Raw genomic sequence first — 25,705 nt, forward strand, 5'->3', positions numbered from 1 at the left:
GAGAAATGAAAGAGATTAAATTTAATAAGACTGAATCTTGTGTTTGCTTGTTTGAGACAGAGTCTTACGAGGTAGCCCTTGCCGGCCTGGAACTCTCTGTGTAGACCAGGCTGGCCTCAGACTTGGAGAGATTTGGCTGCCTTTGCCCCTGGAATGCTGGGATTAAAGGCATGTGCCACCAAACCTAACTAAGATTGATTTTTTTTTAATTTTTTAGATTTATTTATTTTACATGCATGACTGTTTTGCCTGCACATATGTATTATGCCATGTGCATGCTTGGTGCCAGAGGAGGTTAGAAGTGGTCATTGGAGCCCCTGGAAGTGGGCTTGCATATGTAAGAAGACACTGTGTGGGTGCTGAAAACCAATTCCTGCCCTCTAAGAACTAACTGCTCTTACCTCCAGGCCATCAGGCCAGCCACAAGACTGAATATTTATTTATTTTTTTTAAATTACACTCATCACTCATGATATTCATTACTTACACTCATGATATCTGAATTTTTAAAGAGGGGGAGGGTTGTTGTTATTTTGGTTTTGCTTGTTTGTTTGCTTAAGATAAGGTCTCACTATGTAGCCTTGGCTGACCTTAAATTCACAGATATACCTACCTGCCTCTGTCTCTGAGTGCCGGGATTAAAGTCGTGTACCACCATGCCTGGCTTCCAAGATTGAGTTATTTAACGTGCATAAACTAACTGCTTTTTAAAGCAGACAAGGAATGACAACATGGCACCATTCTGGTCAGCAAATGTCCATAAAAATGGCATCAGTATAAAGATGTAAGTAAGCCTCAGAGATAGCAGATGAGTAATTAGAACGCGATGTGATGATATGATTTTAGCAAGAACAAGAACCCTAGAAATGGATAAAATAAGCAACATATTAATTGAACTGAGTATTAAAGTGTGTAACCATAATTTTATAAACTCTCCAGGTCTATAACCAGTTGCTTTTGAAAATACTACATTTTAGTCTAATTGGCTTTTTCAGTTAAGTGCCAAGTCAACAAGCCAACTGAACAAACACATCTTCCAATTATGAGGAGAGCCACAGTGTTTATAAACTGTATGAGGTTATGGAGTGGTAGGGTTGTTATTACCTGGCACATAATAAGCAATTAGTACATTTGCAAACCTTTTATACGCCTTCCCTATTTTGCTTTATTTTCCTCTAATTTATCCACATTAACGTGATTTAGAACTCATACCTATATGCTGACATCTTTACATTTTAAAGCTATTCTAAAAGATACATTTTAGACTTCATAATTTATTTTGTTCATTTTACTCTCTTTCTGTCTTCCCCTCCCAGCTCCTATGCACTAAGATTCGAGCTTCGTGAGTGCAAGGACAAATTTTTGCTTGTTCTCTTCAGTGTCCTCAGACCCTACGACAGTGACTAGAAGATAAGTGGGACATCCCAATAAATATTTAAGGCACACATGGACAGTTGAGTATCGAATGAATGTGTGCATCCTTCTTGGCTGAAGGCTGAGGATTTGTGGCGAGCAGGACAGCCTGGTACTGAAGAAATCACCTGGGACTAAGGAATGGGTCCTCAAGTCTCAGGATGGATGATAGCCATAATGGTCCAGAGCGCTTTTGTGGGTCGGCCCCCAAGTTGCTTAGCAACAAGCCTCCCCTCCCTTCACCGCCACTAGAGGGCGATCGGGCGGCGGGGAGGAGGAGGAGGGTAGCGTGAACGCGCGCGCGTTCACTGCGGGGCGCGGAAAGGCGAGGAGGCACGTCACTTCCTGTTTCTTTAGGGGAACGTGGCTTTTCCCCGCAGTACCTCGCCTTCCATCTGCGTTCGTGCTGCGGCGGCCGGAGCTGGAGTCGGAGCCCGAGCGCAGTCTCGCCATGGATTCGGCCCTCAGCGACCCGCACAACGGCAGCGCCGAGGCCAGCAGCCCTACCAACGTCTCGACGCGGCCGCCCTCCACACCCGAGGGCATCGCGCTGGCCTACGGCAGCCTCCTGCTCATGGCGCTGCTGCCCATCTTCTTCGGCGCCCTGCGCTCAGTGCGCTGCGCCCGCGGCAAGGTAGGGTCAGGGCGAGAGTGGGCGCCTTCCACCCCCATCCCGACCACAGCCCCCACAAACCTGTCCCTGCAGACCCGATAGCTGGCCCCTTTCTCCCGCGTCACGCACGCACCCGGGCGGGCATCGATCACCATTCCCTCCGCCTGAGTCCACATCTGTGGCTGGCCTTTGGTGTCCCCGAATCTGGCCACTCCCCAAAGCGGGGATTAGCATTGTCCTCAGACAGCGGCTTCGCCGACAGACCCCTGCCATATCCCCTCCCCCAGACCCTTTGCTTCATGCTACAGCTGCGAACGCTGTCGGCCCGACCTCAGACACAAAGGCAGGCATTGACTTCGCTGAGCCTGCCGGGCCCAGCCAAACCAGCCCCACCTGATGCTATGGCTAACCAGCAGCCAGGTGTTTGCTCCTCACCTCGATCGATCACCCCATCCGTGGCTTGGGTCAGCCCTAGTGTGTTCCTTACAGGTATGGCTCTGAAAGGCACCATCTTTTGTCATCCTTCTGCTAGGAGCCATGCCTGGCCACACCCACAGTTGATTGTAGCATCCATATCCATCCCTAGACCCTGATTTCTGTCGCTCGGGAATCACTGCTGCGTGTGTGCCCGACTGGAACCCCTTGATCAGACCCTTCTCCCTGCCTTAAAAACAAAACCCAGGGACGGGGAGGTGGCACAGCGGTTAAAAGCGCTTGCCGCCAAGCCTGACGACTTGAGGTCAATCCCAGACACGAAAATGGTGGAGGGAGAAAACCGTCTCCTGCATGTTATTTTCTGACCTCGTCACACTCGCACTAAGTAAATGTTAAAAAAAAAAAAAAAAATTAAATTAAATTAAAATAGAAGCCTGGCGTGATGGCACACATTGGTAAGCCTAGCACTCAGGGAGCTGAGGCAGGAGAATCAAAAATTCTAGGGTAGCTCGGCTACAGAGGGAGACCCAGTTGCCAGGAAAAAAAAAGGGGTGTGGGGTGGGGGCGGGGATTAGAGCGCCAGCTCAGCTGCTCGTCTTTTGTTCACTGTTTGAACCAGTTGCAGCCATCCAGCTCTTTGGAATGTGGCACCTTGGTTCTCCCCAGGTTTAGATTTCTTCTTTGATTTCTTCTCCCTACTTAGCACCCAGCCTTGGATCTATCCAAACTAAAGCCCAGATGCTGATTGCAGGGTAGCCTTTCTTCCCAGGTCCCATTAAAACCAAATCCCTTTGCAAATTGAGTCTACCTTCTGAATAATAGCCACTGGTGAACTATTTGAGACTGGGACAGACCCTGCCTTTGGCCTTCCATGACATTTGTCTCATTTGATGTCCAGGGGGACTCCAGAACCTTCCACCTCCCTTCCTCCCAAATCTCCCTGCCCTCTATTAAGCCTCTACAGCCCATTGAAACCAACAGTTTCTCCCTTCCTGGCATCCAGTCTTCAACAGCCTCAGAGTGTACAGTTCCTCACTGTTCCTCCCCCTCCCCCCCCATGGAACCTGAAGGTGGCCTGGAGAGGAAGCTGCCCTACTCAGAGAGGGCAGGCCCACAGGGCAGCTGGCACTTTTGAAACTGCTTCAGTTCAGATTCTGAAAACACCGCCTTTCTGCCCAAGTTCAGGAAACCTACTGCTGGCTCTTTCTGGGCAGATGCAGAGAGAGCACTAAGACTGACCCATTTTCTTTGTTCCTCTGCCTCTTCTAAGCAGATTTCAGATGTCCTTAGCCTCTCCCAGTCTGGTCAGGCAGATACCTGGTGCCAAGGCAAGTTCTGGAACACAGAATAGGACAAAAGATGGAGGACAACATGGCGTGGTGGTGTGTGTGTGTGTGTGTTGGGGAGGGGGGGGATTGGGCAGCATGGCGCGAGGCTGAGCAGCCGCTAGACTGAGTGGTTTTCCTTGTCGCCTTCTGCACATGAACCACTCTTTGCAGAAAATACCTTCCAGGCACCAGTGTTCCTCAAATTTAAGCTGTTACCGGGGGATGCCGCATAGATGGGAGATGGGTAGGTCAGAGCTTTGTTTCCAGGGAGTCTAGGCGAGGCATAACGAGGTCTGGGATTGAAATGCAGCAAGGGCTGGGGTGGGCTAGAGAGAGGCGGAGCAGGCAGGCGTCCTGACTGGGTGAGATGTACAGTTCCAGCCAGGAGAGGGCATTCTAAGCTGGGGAAAGCAAGAACGGTAACAAAGCAGGAAGGAAGGAAGGCACTTCGGCGTAGCGAAGCAGAGGGTGTGGATAGAAGAAAGGGGGCCATAATCTCTATCTGTTCTGAGCATTGTCCACAGAGAGGCCTTCTTAGAAGGTGAAAACCACGACAGGGTTCGCCCATTCTTTAGAGGCTTCCTGGTCTCAGTAACCAGGATGCTCTGAGCTTATGGAACCTTTACCTGCCTTGACGCTCACAGTGCTGAGCAGCAGGCAAAGCCAGTTAGTTTATCAGGTCCGTTTGAAAAAAGACCTGAGGGCCAAAGAATGAAGATCTTTCTGCTCTGCCATTCAAGAATGAACCGGGTGGGTCCAGTTCTAGAAGATGGGGGTGCCATCCTTGAGACAGGTGCCCCTGAAGACACACCAGGAGTGTTTTGACCTGCGATAGGATGAGCCAAACGACTCCTTTGTCTACCTTGCTCATCTGACAGGAGGGAGGAGTTGGAGTGAGGACCCAGGCAGGAGCTTGGCACTCCCAGCTGATATTTGATACCAGGGCCTGCTGAGAGGGAGAGAGCATTCGAGGACAGTTCCCCTGGGGCCACAGTGTCCACAGCGCAGAGCAGATTGTAAAACCCTAAGCCAAAGAAGGTGAGATGGGCAGGGATGTTTGGGAAGAGTCACAGCAGGGGTGTCAGAAACCTGTGTCCCCAGAGGGAGTAAATTCCAGCCAAGCAGGAGCTGACTGCTGGGTAGGTTCTTTGAACTTTCACCTAGAGCACAGAGGGACCTCTTAGCCAACAGCGCTGGGCATCTGTTGTCAAGTCCTGGGCTGGGTGCCAGGAGTGCTGGGCTCAGACACGGGATGTATGATCAGCCAAGGTCTCCTGGAAGAGGCAACAGGTATCTTTGCACACACGAGTGAGAATTCAGCAGGCTAAGACCGGGGAGCAGTGAGAAGTATAACAGGAGCCCAGGGGAGGGACTTGAGTGCCGGGACAGGATGCTTGGGGAACATACACCCTTTCTGAGGAAAAGAATCCTGAAAGTAATGTAACACTTAAGATGTGTAAAATTCAAGCAGCTGTAGAGCATAAGAAAAGCCGCTTCAGAACCGCTTGGATATGACGCACATGCCCAGCTACTTGTGGAACCTTCCAGAACGTTTTCATTTTTGTGGCACTCCTAATCTAACCCAGGGCCTCACACATGCTAAGTACATTCTCTACCACCAACCTATATCCCCAGCTTGCCTTCTAGAACATTTTCTGTGTGCATAACCATATATGCTTGCTTTTGTATGTACGCACAGGTAGGTCTGTTATGGAAGCAATTGTTCAGTACATGCTGCTCGGCAGCTTGTTTTTATTTAGCAGTGTGAATTAGTCATTTTCTGCTTTCCAGCTGCCTCAACCTTTTTGTAGTGAAATAGGTCCCTGGTACACAATGCAAAAGGCCCACAGGTACACCGTGAAAGCCTCCCACCCCAGCTGCCTCTGCCAGCAGCAGCTCCTGTTGCCTGGGTCTCGTTTACCCATCCATAGAAATGTTCCTTTGGACACCCCAGTGCGCTGGTGTGTCTGGAAGGGTCCTTTTCGGGAGAATGGGGAGGGGTTGGGTTTTGGTTTTATTTTTATGAGGCTGAATGCAGCTAGTTGCTCTGGCTGGCCTTGGTAGTCACTAGGTAGCTCAGCATGGCCTCTAACCGAGCACTCTTCTGCCTCAGCTCCCGAGGTGCTGGAACTACAGTTTGTTCAGGGCACCAGTTCTGAAAGGGCAGAACTTGAACTCTCAGCAAATGCAGATTCACAGTCGAAATTCCAGGTGGGCCCGGAAGAGTGTTTTGCACATCCTCCTGGTGATTCTAGTGTACCCTCAAAATTGGAGAGCCGCTAATCTAGAGGCCTCCACAACTGGCTGTTGTCCTCAACCACCACAAACCATGATGAAATCAGTATCCTTACACATTTATTATTTCATAATTTGTTTGTAGGGCAAGTTTCTTGAAATTGGCTTACTGAGTCAAAGACTGCCTGAATCTCCATCCTTAGGTTTTACAAAATGGTCTGCTGTAGAGGTTGTGGCAAGTCCTCTGGCATGGGTTGGAGCTTTGCTATTAGAGGGCCACATAGTCTACTCCGGAGGTCTTGACGCAACTCCGGGCAGGTGTAGGCTTTAGAGAGAGTGCTCTGTCAGGTAAAAGGAGAGACACAGGGGCTGGTACAGTTCGGGGAGGCAAAGATGAGGAGAAGATAAGTTCAGGACATGGCCAGGAGGCAGAACGGTGGCAAAGGGGGTGAGTACAGGAGACCCCAGGGCCTTAGTCTGGGGAGACAACAATACGTGGCCCAGGAATCCCAGGCTGTCTCTGGGGTGTGGTCAGGAAGCAGTCCTTCCAGGGCTCTGGCTGTGCCAGTGGCTTGAAGCTGGGCATCTGGCTCCCTCTGCTGCTTTTGGCTTCCACCCTGATATCTGAATACCCAGGATACTGAAAGCTAAATTTATTTCAGCCATTTGTGAAACTTTCTCCCGATTCTCTAATTCTCTTCATGTTTGGCTTAAAAACCCAAATCAAATTGGCAGTAAATCCTAATGAAGTTGTAGTAATTTTTATAACTACAAAGATGAACTATTCAGCCTGGCGGTGGTACCACACGCCTTTAATCTCAGGACTCAGGAGGCAAGAGGCAGGTAGATCTTGAGTTGGAGGCCAGCCTGGTCTACAGAGTGAGTTCCAGGACAGCCAGAGCTACACAGAGAAGCCCTGTCTTGTGTTGGGGGTGGGGTGGTTTGAACTGTTCCTCATCTTCAGGATTTGTGTCTCGGGAAGGCCACCAGGCTCCAGCATCATCAGTTCCAACAGGATTCTCCAGGGAGGGGAGGTGGAAGACAGCTAGTAACACGTAGCCAGGCTGCCTGGGTTCGATCCCACTCACCATCTGTGTTGCACTGAGCAAGATCCTCCTCTAAGGCTCGTTTCCTCATATGTCAAAAGTACCTGCTGGGAGCAGGGGCTGTGCACACAGCTCCTGGGGCACCACCTGGCACATAGAAAGGGCTCCGTAAATATTCGCCTTCTGTTATTACCAGTCAGATCGCAAGGCTCTCACTCTGACTCAACACTGCAGCGGGAGATATTTATAACCGTCACCCACAGAGGAGACCAGATTCCTCTGTTGGAAGCATCTGTCCAGCCTTGGTTTGTCATCGAATAACGTGAAGCCTCTTCCTGCCCTGGGATTGGGCTGAACTGAAAGGAATTTGTGGAAATGAGCCACAGCACTGGTTTGATGGGAAGCCACAAAGTCCTGAATGTGCTTTCGAGTCCCAAGCCTCCCTCTCTGTGCAGGCTGCCTGAGAACCGCTCCACTGTGTACACAGAGCAGACGCCTCCACACAGTTGCCCTTTATCGGGCCTCTGCTGCATTCCAGACCCTGTGTCTGGCTTTCAAGGCTTTAAGTGGCATCTGCTCTAGCCACCTGTGACACTTACTTCCCTTCAGAAATAGTGTCGGCTTACCCGTGATTCCCGCAATAGTGATAGAAATAGCACCGAGACCAGTACTGACTCCAGGCTCTATGCTAAGTACTTCGTTGCAGAGACTGGAGTCCCGGTTTTGCAGTCAGGGAAATGAAGGCTCTGAGATGGGGGAAAAAATCACTTTCCCAAATGCAGCTGGGAGGCTACTGGGCCTGGCCTTAGCACACGCTCTAACCATTGGGCATGCATGCCCGGTCTCAGCATGCACGTCCATGCTGCCTCACATGACTGTCGTTGTAACAGTCTGTTTAAGCTGTCAGATTGTAGCCCACTTGCCTGAGGACCCACTGAGGTCAGAGCCGTCCGGTTGATGCTGTACCCACACTGCCGCTGCACAGGAAATGCATTCAACATGTGGAGCTGCACAGGGGCGGGGTACTGGCCAAGTGTCCCTGCTCTGCTGCCAAAAGCAGAAGCCAGGGGCTGCCCGAGGAGAGAAGGAAGGAAACTGGGCCTCCCTGTCAGAGTTGCCCACGCTTCTCCCCCTTCCTGGCAAACTGGAGAGATTGGTGGAGGGGTGAGTGGCCTGCCATGCCGTCTGGGGCAGCAGCCCCTCAGCCCTGCCTTGAGGGGAGCTGTTAAGGACCTTTGCATTCACCTACAAGATCACAGTGGCTTTTTTTTAAATGCCCCTGATGTATCCTAGTCTCCAGCCTCTTAACAGCACTCCTCCCCCATTTTGAGGTAAGTGAAGCTACAGATTGTCACCCTGTCTGACAGAGGGTGAACAGACTCAACAATGACTGTCTGTAGGGAAGATCCTCAGACTTGGGGTTATTTGGCCAAAGAATATGTACAGTAAGGTTTTGACGTATATCCCAATTATTTCTACAGGAAGACCTGTTGGCCTTCACTTGTCCCGTGGCTCATCAGCTCGGTGTCTTACAGGCATGGATTCTTGCCATTCCGGTAGATGAGAAATGGAATCCCGATGTTCTTTCATTTGAGCTTGTAGAATGACAGACTGGGAATCTTGGAAGCAGAGTGCTTGCCTAACTGTGTGGGGCTCTGGACTTAATCCCCAGTACCACACAAAGAACTTGACAAAGAATGAGACTTGGAGCTGAGAAGGTGACTCAGTGGGCAGAGCACTTGTTCAGCAAGATCAAGGACGAGAGTTCAGATCCCGCCACTGGGATAACTGCTGGGTGGGTGTGGAGTTCACCTGTAATCCCGGCACTTAGAAGACAGGGACAGGAGCCCTCGAACAAGCGATTAGACAGACTATCCAAATTGAAGTACTATGGGTTCAAGTGAGAGGCCCTGTCTGTATAAAAGGGGTACCCGTGCACACCATAGGTGTGTGCTCTGTGTGTCATTGGACATGTGTAAACTTTATGCATCCCATCCAAAAGGCTGCCCAGGTTTCTATACATTTAAATGGATGGGTGCACACATACTGGACGCCTCCCGTACCTGGTGATGGTTTCACAGGCTTGCTGCCTAGCTCCTGTCTCCTTGCCCTTTTACAGTCTTGCACTTTAAGGCACAAGAACTTCTCAGATTCAGAATCTTCCTCTCTAGAGAGCTGCCCTCTTAGCATGCCTTTTCCTGATGATTTTGATGAGCCAAATTATTGGTGTGCCTCCACAGCCGCTTGAGGTCCTGTCTCCCCGGGATGTAGACGCCTCTTCACAAGATGGATGTCGTGATAGTGAAGTTCCGGGTGCTGTGATGAGACAGTGCTGCCCTGGAGAGATTTTTCCTTTGGCATGAGTAGGAGTCTAGTCTGGCATTGCTAGGACTTGGGGTAGCTGTGATATAAAATGGGGGAGCCAAGCCGTGCACACCTGCAATCCCAGCCTCTCAGGAGGCTGAAGTAGGTTGAGTGGCAGGGTCCGTGCGCATCCATCTCTAAAGAAAACAGGGTTGAGGAGTAGACCTATCTCTGGGAGAAGTCAGAAGGGTTTCCCAGCAGGGATGCTAGCTGGGTTCCTAAAGACATTGAGAATTTGGGGTTTTGGTTTGATTTGGTTTTTGAGACCATGGTTCTGACTATGTAGACCAGACTGGCCTTGAATTCACAGAAAAATCACCTGCCTCTGCTTCCTGAGTGCTAGGATTAAAGGTGCAACACCACTTCCATGTTGAAAGTTTCTTAGTACAAATTTAAACCAGGATTGTACTAACGCTAACGAAGTTTCATTGAAGACTTCGACTCAAATTCTATAAAACTAATTTAGTCCTTATGCTACATTATCACTCCATTTTCAGTTTCTTCCCATATTTACAATACTGAAATGCTTTTGTTTTATATTCAGTTCGTTTTTGTGTAAATATTTATCCTTTGTCAGCTCCTTACCATATTTTTGCTAATTATAACATCTGTCATTATAAACCTCTGTGGTAGAGGGAATAACATTAGCAAAAGCCTTGAGACAAGGAATGAGATGCCAAGTGGGCCAGCATGGCGGGGGCAGGAGATGACTGTTGAAGCCTGGTGTTCCGGCAGCCTGTCGCCAGGGTGGCTCAGCCTCACATGCCTTCTCTTTGTAGAGCTCGTCGGACATGCCGGAAACCATCACCAGCCGAGATGCCGCCCGCTTCCCCATCATCGCCAGCTGCACTCTCTTGGGGCTCTACCTCTTCTTCAAAGTAAGTCCTTGGCTGCCAGGATAACTTGATTTTATGAATGGCCATTTATAGAAAACAGCAGGAAGAACAGTAATTCAGCCCTAAGTCTCCAGCCAGAGCCTGTTGGTATTTATTCCCCGTTCCCACCAGCCAGCCCTTTTTCTCCGTGTAGCTTTGTGTTCCGCTGCTACCAGTTCTGCTTCCTTGGGTTGCTTGTGCTGGTCTGGAATGTAGTTTCTGTTGCAGACGTGCCTCTACCATACCAGTCACCTTTATTGATTTATTGAGGTTGATTTTCCCAATAGAAGTTGAGCGGCCTCAATGTTGAAAACTTGGAAAAGAGAAAAGTGAAAAGGGAGAAGGTGGCAGCCATCCAAAACTCAACTTCACAGACACTCCAGTTCCCATTCGGAGCTGTGTCTTCCATGGCCGCCCTGGGCATGCTCTCTCCATAGCTTCGGCCCCACGGTGTAGCCTCTCCGTAGCTTCCACTTCCCGCTGAAAATGTCATGAGCATTTTCGCATGTAGCTAAAGGCTCCTTAAACCTGTTGCCCGTGTACATGTTCTTCTGTGTGTACTGCTTTCTGGGTGTGGCAGTAACATGTACCAGATGGTTAACATTACACAGAAGAGTCTGTTGGGGGGAGAGCAGTAGATCCCACAATGAGCAATCAGTGTCCCCGTTCATGGGGCTCCCTTCAGGCTTTTGGTAAGCATGCCTTGACATCAGAAGGAAAGCATTAAAATAAACTCTTGGTATTTTTTAACTAATGTATCACAAGTACTTACTTCCTATTTGTTGAAACTTAGTCAAGAATAGCTTTAATTTGCAATTGCAAAGTACATTTATATGATGAATATTTTTTCAAGGCTGGGAGTGTAGCTAGGTCATTGAATGCTTGCCTAGCATGTACAAGGCCCTGGATTCCATTATTAACGCAATAATGAAATGTGCATGCGTGCGTACATGTACATGCATACTTCAATCTAAGGAAAGGTACAAACAAGTTAGACCTGCTCCTGTAGTTTCTTGAGAATCTGTAATGATGGACCTAGATTTGTGTTAAATGTTTGGGGGGTTAGAAGAGTGTGGGAGTTGCCTGTATCAACACAGTCACATCTTCCTGATGGTTTCATACACCCTGAGGGTGTTTTAGGTATGCCCAGTATTGGGGTATCATAGCAGTGCTGCTATGAATTTGTTCATTCCACAGCGTAGCACAAACTACTTTGGTACACAAGTCTGTGCAGGAAAACAGGGTCTCCATTTACAGTTGGACACACAGTGCCGAATTCCGTAGCGGAAGTCGTAGTGATGGCGGAAGTGGGGTTGCTGAGAACCAGACCCAAGGCCTTAGGCGTGCAAGCACATTTTTGTACCATTGAGCTGGACCCTCACCCCAGGTAGCATCAAGAGTCAAGTAAAAGCCCAATTTTAATTTCTTTTCCTTTTTCCTGGACCTCACATGGAAGCTGATCTGTCAGGGGTACTAGTTTGGAGCACGCTCTGCTCAGAGCCCTGTCTTCTTGATTCTCCTTTGCCCCCAGTGCCCACCTCCATGCTCCCCTCCGTTACCCTCTCCACCAGAGGACTAGCTCCAAGGTTCCTCTGGTGTGTCTGAGAGTTGAACTGTCAGAGGCAGCGATGTGCACGGGACTCCCTTGGTACCCTGCAGTCCTACGCTGTCATCCAGCCTCCTGCCACACTGCTGCCCTGCACGGCCTCTGATCTGGCTGCTGCTGATGTCTGAGTCTCTTATGCTGAGTGTGTGAATTCACACCCAGTCCCTTGCCTCCAAACTGTCCTCTCACATTTTTAATGTTTAGTTTAATTCTTTAATTTTTTTTTTTTAGATTTATTTATTATGTATACAGTGTTCTGTCTGCATATACACCTGCAGGCCAGAAGAGGGCACCAGATTTCTTTATGGATGCCTGTGAGCCATCATGTGGTTGCTGGGAATTGAGCTCAGGACCTCTGGAAGAACAGCCTATGCTCTTAACCTCTGAGCCATCTCTCCAGCCCTAATGTTTTTAATTTCTTTAGGCCAGTTGCCCCCCAAAACAACAAAGGGTGTGAATTCTGTCTAAAGTTTTGCACTGCTCAGTCTGTTCTCTCTGGGGAGTGGACCTGGCACAGCTGTGGGACAGTGTGGCCACCAATCTCTGCAAGAGCTCTAGCCTGACGGCAGTGTGATTTGTGTAACTAGAGAAGGCCCACCTCGGTGGCACTTAGCCCTTTCCTGCTTTCTAACCACCTATGTTCCTCATAGACAGGCTCTAGGCAGACCAGGGGACCAGGTGCCACCAAGCAATAAGGCTGCTCCCTGTAGGGAAAAAGGGCCAACCAAAGAAACCCACCCTGGTCCCGAAACCAGAGCTCTGTCCTATGGCAGCTCCAGGTGTAGCCTGACTTCCTGGCGAATCAGATACCTTTCCCTCCAGAGCTGTAACAGCCGCACTCCCTGCTGTGAGTTCCTCCTCCTGTGCTCTCATAGCTGTGACTTAGCAACATCCGGGTGTGCGCATGAAATCACCTGAAGTCTTTGATTGTGATCCCAGCGCAGACCCTTGCCCGTGGAGCTGGTCCCAGCACAGACCCTTGCCCCCTCCCTGGAGGACCCATGAGTAGAAGTCCTTTCTTCTCGCGCACCTTTCTGAGGAACTTCCCATCTTTCTTGGCCACCAGCTACGTTGTAAAAGGGGAAGTGAGTTCCCATTACCTGACAGTTTGCTGGCTGTTCAGCCTTTCTGAATTTAGGCCTCGTGCATCAGGTATGGAGTTGTGTCTGACAAAAGGCACAGACCCAGGCCATTGTCAGCTCCTCCTGCTGGAGCCCATGTCACACCCCTCCACTCACACCCAGCTCCTCTGCACATCCTGCCGGTCCAGGACAGACTGGACTCTGCTGGCTTGTGTAGGACCCTCTTTCCCTGGGCACTCTGCCGCCTCTTGCTCTATACGCACAGCAGCAGTAGGATCATCTCGGGCCCTCAAATCATGCCACAACCCTGCCTGCAGCCCTCCAGTCATGCTTGGTGAATCTCAAACCTGTCACGGCACTCCCCTGGCTCCCAGCATCCTCTGAGAGTCTTTCTCTCTTAGCAGCATATGAACTCTGAAGTTGCCTTATTCCTCGTTGCATGGCTAGTATTTGGCTCCATGCCCCGCACATAGCAGGCAGTCTGGAAATGCAGCCAAATTGCCGGGCAGAGTTCAGACAGGTCCCTGAATAAAGCTGCTCAGGGCTGAGAGCTGATGAAAGAAGAGGTGGAGTAACCTAGGTAAGGGGAAAAAGACATCTCAGCAACCCAAGAACACACACCCAGGCTGCCTGGGAAGGGGAGGGAGGCTGCAGAGTGTGACACACGGTGTGTGAGCAGGCAGAGTGATCTACAGTCCATCAGGAGGGCCTACAAGGCCTTCCCACTGGGGAACAGCTGCAGCAAACAGTGAGACAGCGGCAAGGCTTGAAGTGGGGCACCGACACGATCGGCCTGGCGTTTAAACAGATAACTGGAGAGTGTACTCAAGCGGCGTGGTCCCTGTGCCCCCAAAAAGCACGTGCTGCCTCCCAGTTGAGAGTCAGCACAGTGACTGGTGGAGCAGAGGCTGCGGCAGGCACAGATTGAGCACAGCCTTCCCAAGTTCTGGAGAGACTATGGACGATTGGCTTTGGAGCATTGCGACAGAATCTTTCAGCTGACGGGGATAAGATGGGGAAGTAGCCGGCAGGGCCCGGTGTCCCGACTCTGAGCTGCCGTCACAGGCATGAAGAGGCAAGGGTTGGGTCGAAGAGTGGGTCAGGGTACCCAGAGATCTTGTAACTAGCATGCTTGGGGGCCACTCTGAAGGGGCTCCTGGATTTTTGAGCAGGGAGAAAGAAACAAATTTTTGCTTCTGAAACTGCCCTTGGGTTTGATTTCAGACCCCTCCCCTGTGCCCTCAGGACTTCGTGTAAGACCCTGGGCACACATAGTGATTACCCTTCTCCAAATGACGGAATCACATATGCAAACATCTAGACTCCGTTGTGGGTAGAGTCCATCTGGGTGGGACCTGAGGTACTGCCCTTCCCCCTAGCTGTGAGCATGGAAGCCTGGAGTCAAAAGAGAGTCTTGCTGACTGCCCCTGACTCCAGAGGGGTAGAATGAGACCAACCTCCAGGAGATGGGTCCTGGCTTCTGACAACCCTGACTTGTTTCTTTTTGTATTTCTTCCTCAGATATTCTCCCAGGAGTACATCAACCTCTTGCTGTCCATGTATTTCTTCGTGCTGGGGATCCTGGCCCTGTCCCACACCATCAGGTCAGAAGGCATCTCCCAGCAACATTTGAAGCCACTTTCTCAGGAACCAGTGCAGGCTCTTGGATAGGAACATGATCTTTTGTGTCATTCCAAGCCAGGTTTAAATCCAAGGGATTCTTCCCCTGTGTCATATTGTACATGACCTGGGATGGGAACTGGGATCTCTCTGGGCCACAGTCTCCTTACAGGGACTTACAGGGCTAGCCAGTTCTGGGGGCTCGCGGCACTCAGGAGGCTGAGGCAAGCTCCAGGCATCTTAGAGAGGGAGAGCCCAGTCAGTGTCAAAGCGTCATCACGGTGCTGAGATGTATCACCCTAGCGCCACTTGCCAAGCACTAGGCTCAGCTCTTCGTGGGACACACTCCTAACAGTAGAGGGTGGGATGCGGACTCTGAATTTGACTGCCTGGCCTTAAGTCCAGCCTCTACACTACAAGTTAACCTCTGGCTTCAGTGTCCTCAAGGGTGTATTAAAAAAAAAAAGAATGCCCTTCATGTAGAAAACGGGTCATAGTCAGTAGGTACAACTGTCACCTTCGTTAGGACGGCTATGATTGCCTGTGTCAACTTGCTAGACACCTTGGCTAGCCAGCTCTTGCTGTTGACCCCGGGTTAGAGTCAGAGAAGCTGAAGTTAGAGTAAGACGTTCGATAGGATCACACAGCAAACAGCCAAACCAGGATCGAAGCCCAGGTCTAGACACAGGCCATTCTGCTCAGAGCCGGTCACTCGCATCAGGACATCAGGCATAAAGGATTTAGGACAGTGTCATAGGAACAAGGGGCTACTGGCCACCTTCACTCTGCAGGGCTAGCCTGCACACTTATCTCTTGGCATCATTTCACATTCACCATCTTACCCTCTAGTATGGACAGCAGAACTAGCCCAGCATGCTTCTGCCTGCCTCTTTGCAGTAGTCTACAGATAGACTGAGGAGTGGCCAGGAAGAATTGCCCAGAGAAAGGAACTCAGCTTGCACTCAGGTTTGGAAGATAGGTATCCTGGGAGAGGTGTAAGGAGAGAGGTGCCATACTAGGAGCTGGATGGCCTCTGCACATTAAGGAATCAGTGTCAGGCACCTTCCAGAGCATTCAGAGGTAGACAGTAGAATCTGCCCCAGAGGCCATGAATGCCAAGGACAGTGAGGCTTATTCCTCTCCACACACTGGCGGGAAGGTGGCAGTCAGAGTGTGGTCTCAGAAGGTAGCCTCAACCCCTCGAAGTATCAGTTTTCCCCTATAGACAGTACAGAACCTCTAACAGGGACAGGAAGCATCAGATGGGCTGCCGTCTCCAGGCACACAGTGGGCTTAGGGCTGGCCCGGTGTTACAGACCTGGGACTTGGGCTATAGGCTTTATACGAAACCCAGCACTATCTTTACCTGCAAAATCTTATTCTAGCTGAGTTGAAAATACCATGGCCCAGCTCAGAGAATCTGAATAACTTGGACCTAGTAAGAATAGCAGCAGGTCCAGCACTCATGAGGACCTAAGGCAAGGACAGGAGCCATCATTTTTAAATTCTGGGTCTCCTTTTCCATGCTGATGACTCCTCCAAGTCTAGTCAGTTCCACCCCAGTGTCTACAAGAGGTTTGAGATCCCCAGTCCTTCCACAGCCTAGCTTCACCACACAGAACATATACTTTGAAAGCAACATTTAGGCCATATGCTTGGGCACTGATTATTTCACAGCATCCCAGCAGCCCGGCATCTATCTACCCACAAACTGTTGTGTTCCCAATGTCTCAGATTAACCAGGTGTCTCTCTAACCTCTAACCAATTCGTACATTTTAGTGATAGATTTTATCAACAGAAAAAAAAAAAACCAGCAATTGCCTGGGAGTATAGCTTAGTGGTAGAGCACTTGCCTAGTAAGGGTAAGGCCCAGGGTTTGAACCTAGCACCAAAATAAGCAAAAGTCAGCCGTTAACCTCATGGGAAGCCAGGTGGTACCCCACGCCTTTAATCCCAGCACTCAGGAAGCAGAGGCAGGCAAATCCCCGAGTTCGAGGTCAGCCTGATCTACATAGTTACACATTAGCCAGGGCTACACTGTGAGACTTTGTCTCCAAAAAAAAAAAAAGGACACACGGGCTAGTTTGGTGGCTCACGCCTCTAATCCCAGCACTTGGGAGGTAGAGGCAGGAGGACAGGAGTTCAAGGTCGTCCTTAGCTACACAGCTGCTTCAAGACCAGTTTGAGTTATATGAAATAGTGTCTCAAAATAACAAATAAATGGTGCATGGTAAAATTTGTCAGCTAGAGACTGGTTTTTGTTTTTTTCATGTTGGGTGTTGGACTTGGAGCCTTGTACTTCCCTAGGCAGTCTCTTCTACCCAGCCATAGCCCACCCCTAGTTTTGCTTTTTTCTCTCTCTTCTGGTGTTAGGAATTGAACCCAGGGACTCCCATATGCTAGTCAAGTGGTCTAGCACTAAGCCACATTCCCCACAATCATTTTCTCATAAAATTCAGAGCAACAGTAATCTGCTCTGGCACCCATGTAAAGGCCCCAGGAACCTGGCAGGATGAGGCAGTTGGATCATGAGTTCAAGACCAGCCTGGGCTACAAAAACTGCCAATGAATGAAGCTATAAAGTTGTCATGAGAAAGAGCAAAACCCAACAAAAGCAATTTTATTACAAGGAGGGGATTAATTTAGTCACGGGGTTTTTTAGTGTTGATCCAAATATTAAACTGACTCTCACTCACTGGAGTTGTATTTTCTCAAGTCTTTCGGTTAAGAATGCTACAGTGTTAAGAGTTTCCACAGGCTGTTTATATCCACGAGGCAGACCTTCCTCTGGATCTGTACCATAAGGCCTGAAGGTATGAGACAAGGAAGTCCACCAGGATTCATGGCTGATAAAAGCAGAGGGTTTGATCCCAGGTCTGTCTGACTCCAGGGCTAGAATTCTTGATTGCTTTGGCAGAAGTTGAGGGGAAGGGAGAACGTGGAGAGAACAGACTCCTCTCCGCAGATCTCTAAAATGCCTGCTAAAGGCTGCACTAGCCATATCCCAGGCCATGCTGGCCTTGGCTGCAATTCTCTGAACCCTCCACCTCTGCTGCCATCCACTGCCTACCTCAAACTGTTCAGAACAGACCACAGCTCGTAGTACTGCGGGCAGGCAGGGGTCACAGCCCGCCTTCACCTAATACAGTCACCAAGACTCCAACCCAGCCAGATTCCACATTCTGCCCAGGCAGCCTTAGCCTATTTTATCCCCTGTGGCTGAGCTCCTGCCCTACTCAAGTGGCCCACAGACAGAAAGCCAAAGTCTCCTGCCTCAGGAGACCAAGGGCACATTGTCAAGTTTTATCAACCCTCACCATCTGCCCCCAAATGGCAAGGGCACTAGGCTGTCTCTCAGGACAAAGCAATGAACTTTAGGTCTGTTTGGGCCATGAGGATCTAAGAACACTCTGCCCACAGTAAAAGTGCATTCAGAGTTGGCTGGCAAACATCCACCACTGTGTCCATCATGCATGGGAAATGATGGGACAACAGGGCCCCGCCCTTGAGTTCAGACTGACCAGTTGCATCACAGAGGTCATCCTTTGTGTGTGTTAGGCAGCAGGCTCTTTTTCCCAGTGCTTGCCTGTGATCTCAGCTGTTTGGAGGATCAAAAATTGGAGGCCAACCTGGGCAACTTAGTGAGACTGTCTTAAAATAAGGGCTGGATCTGTAGCTCAGTGGTGTAGATCAGATGCAGAAATCAGTCCAGACATTTAACTCTTGAAGTGGAAGCTGCGGTTGAACTTGTCAGACACCAAGCATTAGCTTAATCCTCTTAATCCTGTGAGAGTCTCAGACTTGGTGTGTTATCCCTATAATTCCAGCACTCAGGAGGCAGAAACAGGATCATTGCAAGTTTAAGGCCAACTTGAGCTGTAGAGTGAGACCCTATCTTTGAACAAACTGATTCTCTGAGAAAGGTATTGTAATGTCCAGATACGGAAAGAGTTGCAAGGAGCAGCTAAGTAACTTCCCCAAGATCACACCTCTAAGAAGTGGCAGACATAGGACTTGAACCTAGGAAGCGTGTCTCAAGTCTGTTATGCTGATTAAGATGCAGAACGTCAAGCTGCTAAGAGGCTAGGCTGGGTGAATGCTTCAGCTTGAGCTGCTCTCTGCCTCTCTCTGTACTTGGCACTGTGGCCTCACCCTCCCAAAAGAGATTCAGCAAACTGAGCTTCCAGCCTCGGCCATCTTGGCTGCTTCTGCCTTCCATCTCTTCAGAGCTCTTCCATGAATGCCCACTCCAGATTCCAGCCATGCCATTCACCATCAGTTACATCACACAGCTTGAGGATACAAGGGATCAGTTGTTTGACAAGTGGGGAAACTGAGGCCCAGAGATAGTTCTTCAATTCATATTCTCCAAGCCACCAGAATTTCAAAACAGACATCTCGCATCACTGCCTTATCCATTGTGACCTAAATGTTTCCAGGCCTACCTTGCTTTACTTCTTAGTCGTTAGGAAACCATTCTGGGATATCTTCTGTGACCTTTGTTCACAGTTCTTAAACATCTTTAATACAGGCCAGCACTGAGCTGAGCATCTTTCCTGCCTTATTTTATCTTCACACACCTCTTTGAGATAGGCCATATGCTTATCCTCACACACAGGTAAGGAGACCAAAGCCTGGGAGGCTGCCACAAATGTGGCCTCCACAGGACTGTGGGGACTAGTAGCCACTCTATAGTACTGTCACACTCATGATCAAGAGGCCTTGGTTTGCTAATCTTGCTCTAACATAGTCTGGGAAAGAACATGTCTGTACCTTGCCTGGCCAGGAGCATGCTGGATAACAATGTTTTTAAAGCTATGCTGGTCCTAAGCAACAGAGACCTCATAGTAGGCTTGAAAAAGAGGATGCTCCTGCCCTGGAGGCTATGGTTCATCTGGCTGGTAGATTTCAACAACATTTGTAAAAGCCCAGTTCTGTAGCATGGGACTTGGTAAGAGTTTGGGAGTACATTTCCTGACAAGAAGCTGATGGGCCAGGCTTGGAAATCTTTACTCTTCCCCCAAAATTTTCATACCAAGTCTGCCTGTACCACTTTGCCAATAAGCGAAACAAATCACTTAAGAGTTTAGAAACTGCAGTTTGAATCTCAGCGTAGATCCTGGCTCCCTGTGTGACCCTGGTCAAGTCATCCTCTAGTAGACTCCAAATCTGTAGAGTGGCAAAAATAACATGTACCTCCCGGGGCACTTAGAAAAGGTGCCTGGGGGTAACAGCCGTAGTGGAAGTTAGTGGGACTGTTAAGAGCTATGATTGCCTGTGGGGGCTCTGTTTGCCGACCTGCTTTGTCTTTCTTTCCAGCCCCTTCATGAATAAGTTTTTTCCAGCCAACTTCCCAAATCGCCAGTATCAGCTGCTCTTCACACAGGGCTCTGGGGAAAACAAGGAAGGTCAGTGGTACCCACTTCCCTCTCCCCCCTTTGTTCCTGTAATACTGGGTTCTCCAAAGAAACACGTAACGAAAAGGAGAAACTCCGATCTTACGGCCCTGGTTCATGTCCCAGCTTTGCCACTACTCAGACTTGGGCATCTGGGTGAATCCATTATTTCTGAGCACTAGGTGTTTTTACTGGAAGTTTGTTTCCCCTATCTGTAAAATAAAAATGAGAATCTAGCCCCTTCATTAGGAAGTAAATGATAAGTGGAAAGCATTCAGCACAGTGCCTGGCTCATCTGTACACTCCGTAAAAGCTATGCCAGACAGCTAGCTCTTAGCAAGTCTGCTCAGTGATTGTTTCGCCTAAGCTTTGGAAAATAAAACAATGAAGATGTGTTCGTTGTCATATGGATTCAAACATGGTGACAAGAGAAATGATGGTTTGAACCAAATGGAAGATAATTCTCACACTTGAGAAGCCTGTGGAATGTATTCCATTCTTTGCTGGTTGCCAAGCACATTCTGCCTTTTCCCCCCAAACGGTGATGCGATGGTTCGTCTCTGCATCAAGTACATCTGTGCCAAATAAATGATTATCGGATTGATTTTTTTTAAAGGCTAAGCCTGTTTTTTTAACGACTATAGAACCTTCAGGGTTCCAAATCCCCATCTATGCCAAGCTCCATAATACTCTGGGGCCCCTCGGGGGTCTGGGAGTGCGACCACTGCGCAGCCGTAGAAGACAGGAGCATCCACTGCGCGGCCGTCTCCACTGCGCAGCCGTAGGGAAAGACGGGACCATCCACTGCGCAGCCGTAGGGAAGACGGGACCATCCACTGCGCAGCCGTAGGGAAGACGGGATCCATGCGCAGCCGTGAGACGCATCCACTGCGCAGCCGTAGGGAAGACGGGACCATCCACTGCGCAGCCGTAGGGAAGACGGGACCATCCACTGCGCAGCCGTAGGGAAGACGGGACCATCCACTGCGCAGCCGTAGGGAAGACGGGACATCCACTGCGCAGCCGTAGGGAAAGACGGGACCATCCACTGCGCAGCCGTAGGGAAAGACGGGACCATCCACTGCGCAGCCGTAGAAGACAGGAGCATCCACTGCGCAGCCGTAGGGAAGACGGGATCATCCACTGCGCAGCCGTAGGGAAGACGGGACCATCCACTGCGCAGCCGTAGGGAAAGACGGGACCATCCACTGCGCAGCCGTAGGGAAGACGGGATCATCCACTGCGCAGCCGTAGGGAAAGACGGGACCATCCACTGCGCAGCCGTAGGGAAGACGGGAGCATCCACTGCGCAGCTGTAGGGAAAGACGGGAGCATCTACTGCGCAGCCGTAGGGAGGACGGGCGCATCCCGATTGGCTGGTTAGCTCCAAGGGAGTTGGGCAGTGTGCCCGGAAGAGGCGGCGCGACTCGGTGCAGGTCCAGTCGGAACCCGAAGTGGCCATCTATCTGTAGACGTGGACACTCTGACGCATTATCCGGTCTGAGCCCCGCCCTTTCTGCAATCGGAAGTCCGGAAAAGGGCCGGAAGTCGGGGGGAAGAGCCGTGGGGTGACCACGTCGGGGTCAGAGCAAACGTGGGGGTCAGTGGAACGGAAGTAATCGGATCTTACGTAGCCGTAAAGTGCAGTCGGTCGAACCATCTTCCGGTTAGCGACAACGGCCGGCTCGGATGCCGGTGTTATCCTTCCTGTAGACCGCAACGCGGACCTTCGGCGATCCACGCTTCGCTTCAGCTCTACCCTGTCGGCGCCTCTTCACACCAAGATCATGTTCAAGAAATTTGACGAGAAGGACTGTGTGTCCAACTGCATCCAGCTGAAAACTTCCGTTATTAAGGGTATTAAGAGCCAACTGACTGAGCAGTTCCCAGGTATCGAGCCGTGGCTTAATCAAATCATGCCTAAGAAAGATCCCGTCAAAATAGTGCGATGCCATGAACACATGGAAATCCTTACAGTTAATGGAGAATTACTGTTTTTCAGGCAGAGAAAAGGACCCTTTTATCCAACGCTAAGATTACTTCACAAATACCCATTTATCCTACCACACCAGCAGGTCGACAAAGGAGCCATCAAATTTGTGCTCAGTGGTGCAAATATCATGTGTCCGGGTTTAACATCTCCTGGAGCAAAGCTCTATGCTGCTGCAGTAGATACCATCGTGGCGGTCATGGCCGAAGGGAAGGAGCATGCCCTGTGTGTCGGAGTCATGAAAATGGCTGCAGCAGACATTGAGAAAGTCAACAAGGGCATCGGCATAGAGAACATCCATTATCTAAATGACGGGCTGTGGCACATGAAGACATATAAGTGAGCCTTAGATGCAATGCACTTGAGCTAAATATAAATATTGTGTTGTATCTGTGTGTGTGTCTGTATGTGACATCATGAAGAAAATGCCTCTGTGGTTGTGATGAATAAATTCAACAGATACCTTTAAAAAATGAGAACGGGGTGTTGTAACCACAAGAAAGAGCAGGAATTGGGAGACAAGTAACAGTTTGTTGCACTTTGGAATCATAGAAGTGGCCACACTCAGTTATTAGGAAATCTCGTAGCATCCAGAGTAGGTCTGACATCAGGGTCTCTACCGAGGTGCTCCTGACAAGAGCAGCCTTCAAGATTCCCTCTTGACTACTTTCTACATCTCTCTTTCCTTCTTCCTCTGCTTGGAAAGGGTTACCAGTAATCCCTCTGATTTCCTAAAATTCCAAACTTGGTAGGAGTAACATTAATTGGGAACCCAATGTGTTCCCTTCCGGGCACTGTGCTGAGGGCATTGTAAGAGTAGCCTTACTTCTCACAACAGCCCCCCTGACAAAGGTGCTGTTGACTTTTTTACCGATGAGGAAACAAACTCTTAAGAGGCCACAGCCTCCTCCAAGATCGCCCAGCTTTAGGTGGCAGAGCTTATATCCCCAATACCCTGTATTTTATATGGGCCTGTGTTTCCCCCTTCTAGAAAATTAAGAGGGGTTGGACATGGCCCCAGTGAGCTTTCCCCAGCCTAATACTTTTGCCGGTCTGAGGCAGCCAAGGCCAAGTCCATGAGCCTGTCCGACCGTGCCGGCAGTTATGCCCGCCTTCAACCAGGGGCTGACAGGTTTGGGGGGGGGGAGGGGGATAGCCTCACGTGGGGGAGTGGACTTACCTGGCCTCTCTGCCCAGAGATCATCAACTATGAGTTTGACACTAAGGACCTGGTGTGCCTGGGCCTAAGCAGCGTCGTTGGTGTCTGGTACCTGCTGAGGAAGGTAAGTGGTCAGAGCCTGAGCAGGTGGGCAGCTGGGGAGACAGGGTAGGATGGAGCACAGGGAGCTAGTCTCACTCCAACCTTTCCCCAGCACTGGATTGCCAACAACCTCTTTGGCCTGGCCTTCTCCCTTAATGGGGTAGAGCTTCTTCACCTGAACAACGTGAGCACTGGCTGCATCCTGCTTGGCGGACTCTTCATCTATGACATCTTCTGGGTGAGTCAGGCAGGGATGTGCTGTCCAGCTCTGAGGGCCCTTCTCCGCCTCCCGGCTTCCCTGCGTCTTTGCCATCTCAGTCCAAGTGGCAATCTGATAGAATTTGTTCCCTAGAGCAGGTCTATTTCTGGTCCCTCTGTAAATCTGGAGGAAAAGGGTGGCATCTCCTACCAAGAGCCAGTGTGCCCAGTGCCCTCATACACCCTCTGTGGTCTTTACAGGGGTACCACTAAATCCTGTGTCTCTAGAGCAAATGAGTTGAGATGCGGCGCCGTTTGAATAGGAGTGGTGGATGCTGGGGAATGACCCAGCAAGGAGGACAGAGGTTAGCTGTGTTCTGGCGGAGTATTCCCTTTCTGAGGCACTGCTAAGGGATCTGGGAGCTGCCTAGGGTCTTTGTATCGTAAGAGGGAGAGGAGCCTGAACAAGCAGGCTGCCCAGCTTGGGCCAGTTGAGGGTCTTTCTCCGACTCCTTCAGATTTTCTTTTGCCCAGAACCACATGAATGTCAGTTGTGCTCTGGGCTCTTCCGGTTCCCTGTTGGACTCTCATGCACCTCAACACCACATCTAGAAGCCTAGGGACAGCCTTTCGTGCCCACCCACCTCCCTTTAGACTCCTGTCTTCTCCTTCCAGGTATTCGGCACCAACGTCATGGTGACTGTGGCCAAGTCCTTTGAGGCCCCAATCAAATGTAAGTAAGTGACCACCTCCCACCATTGGGCATCTTCCTCTCCCCCAGTTGGCTCATCATCCCTGTTGGTGTCAGAACCTCCCTCTCTTTCCTCTTCATTGATTCATCTGGCTGTGTTCTTGTTCTCAGTCCCCCCACCCCACCCCCAGTCCCTTGGCCACTTGGTCATGACGCCGTGTGGCATGAAATGTATAGGAATGGGGGTAAGCATAGAGGAGAGGTGCTTAACGGCCTATTGTAGGGCTCACAGTGGTTTTCCAGAAGTAGAGACCGTCACACTAACTGTATCACACTCCCTGGGTTCCCCCTTGTTACCTGAGTACCAGATGCTCTCTTGTCTACCGACACTCACCATACCTTGGTTTTGTTTTTTAGAATAACCGTTGTCTATACAAGTATTAGAAAACCCAACTGTAGAGGTTAGGGCTGTAGTAGCTCAGTGGTAGAATGCTTGTCTAGCATGTGTGAACCCTGGGGTTCCATCCCTGCACCCTGAAAAAAGATCCATAATACTGGCATGGGGCACATTCCTGTTGTCCTAGTACTGGAGAGGCCGAGGCAGGAGGATTGCAACTTTAAGGCTACCCTAGGCTACATAGCAAGACAGTCAAAAAAAAAAAAAAAAAAAAAAAAAAAAAAAGCCAGCAGGATGACTGCGCTGGCACAGTTCTTGCTACCAAACCTGACAACCTGAGTTCAGTACCTAGGACTCACATCCTGGAAGGAGGCAGGTGGATCTCTTGAGTTCAAGGCCAGCCTGGTCTACAGATTGAGTTCCAGAACAGCCACGGCCACACAGAGAAATCCTGTCTCAAAAAACCCAAAAAACAAATCAGGTACCAAAGTCTTTAAACAAGGGGGAACTCTGGATATTTGTCGAGATGGATTTCAGGTAGCTGAAGCCATCCTGGAACTCACTGTGGCTAACGGTGGCTTTGAACCGCTACACCTTCTGCTTCCACCTCCAAAGTGCAGGGATCGCTGAGCCTGAATAGACAAGGGGAAATTTTATCTCAAACTGCTGTTAGCTTGGGTGGAACAGCTCAAGGGTGGGTTAGTGCCCTTCAGTGGAATCACCCAAACCAAGGAGATTTCCGCCCTCTGTTCTCAACGTGTTTCTTACCTGTCCTTTAGCTCACCTTTCCATGGTCCCCGGAGGGGAACCACAATTCTAGCATTGACTCCTCACCCAGACATGGCACAGAAGGGACCACTTTTTCGTTTCCCCAGGAAGAGTGTTTTTGGTCGTCGTCCCCCCCCCCCCCCCCCAAAAAAAAAAAAAACCCTGGGGAAGTGTCTTTCATGTTTCCTTGGCCAAGTCATGTGTTAGGGAGCTGCAGGCATCACCAGTAGTAAAGTGCTTTCCTACCATGCACGAGGACTTGGGTCCTTTGGCTTGACCATGATACCACACGAGTGCTAATCCTGGTACTTGAAAGGATTGAAAATTCAAAACCAGCCTGGGCTACATAGCTAGATCATCTCAAAAACAGTCAAAGCAAACAACTA

At 50.0% G+C, this 25,705-nt stretch overlaps 2 protein-coding genes across 4 annotated transcripts in view; both read left to right on the plus strand.

Moving 5' to 3' along the window:
* The first annotated feature begins 1,737 nt into the window (after positions 1-1,737).
* The window catches only part of Hm13 (histocompatibility minor 13), a 38,937-nt gene continuing 14,969 nt past the window's right edge, over positions 1,738-25,705 (plus strand). The window contains exons 1-7 of one of the 3 annotated variants that reach the window (XR_003736414.2): positions 1,738-2,047; positions 10,214-10,312; positions 14,519-14,601; positions 19,938-20,026; positions 23,202-23,287; positions 23,378-23,503; positions 24,139-24,196. Coding sequence is in view for 2 of the 3 variants with exons in the window: in XM_028887542.2 (XP_028743375.1) it covers positions 1,865-2,047; positions 10,214-10,312; positions 14,519-14,601; positions 19,938-20,026; positions 23,202-23,287; positions 23,378-23,503; positions 24,139-24,196 (724 nt within the window). In the remaining variant the exon portion in view is untranslated. The remainder of the gene's footprint in view (positions 2,048-10,213; positions 10,313-14,518; positions 14,602-19,937; positions 20,027-23,201; positions 23,288-23,377; positions 23,504-24,138; positions 24,197-25,705) is intronic. The other 2 variants (XM_028887542.2, XM_028887541.2) reach the window with 2 other exon arrangements.
* On the plus strand, positions 20,901-22,477 carry LOC114705605 (malignant T-cell-amplified sequence 2). The gene has a single exon (XM_028887543.2). It carries the CDS (start codon positions 21,802-21,804, stop codon positions 22,345-22,347), a length of 546 nt encoding a protein of 181 aa, XP_028743376.1. The 5' UTR covers positions 20,901-21,801; the 3' UTR covers positions 22,348-22,477.

Source organism: Peromyscus leucopus, chromosome 4 (genome assembly GCF_004664715.2).
Source record: "Peromyscus leucopus breed LL Stock chromosome 4, UCI_PerLeu_2.1, whole genome shotgun sequence".
Lineage (NCBI taxonomy): Eukaryota > Metazoa > Chordata > Mammalia > Rodentia > Cricetidae > Peromyscus > Peromyscus leucopus.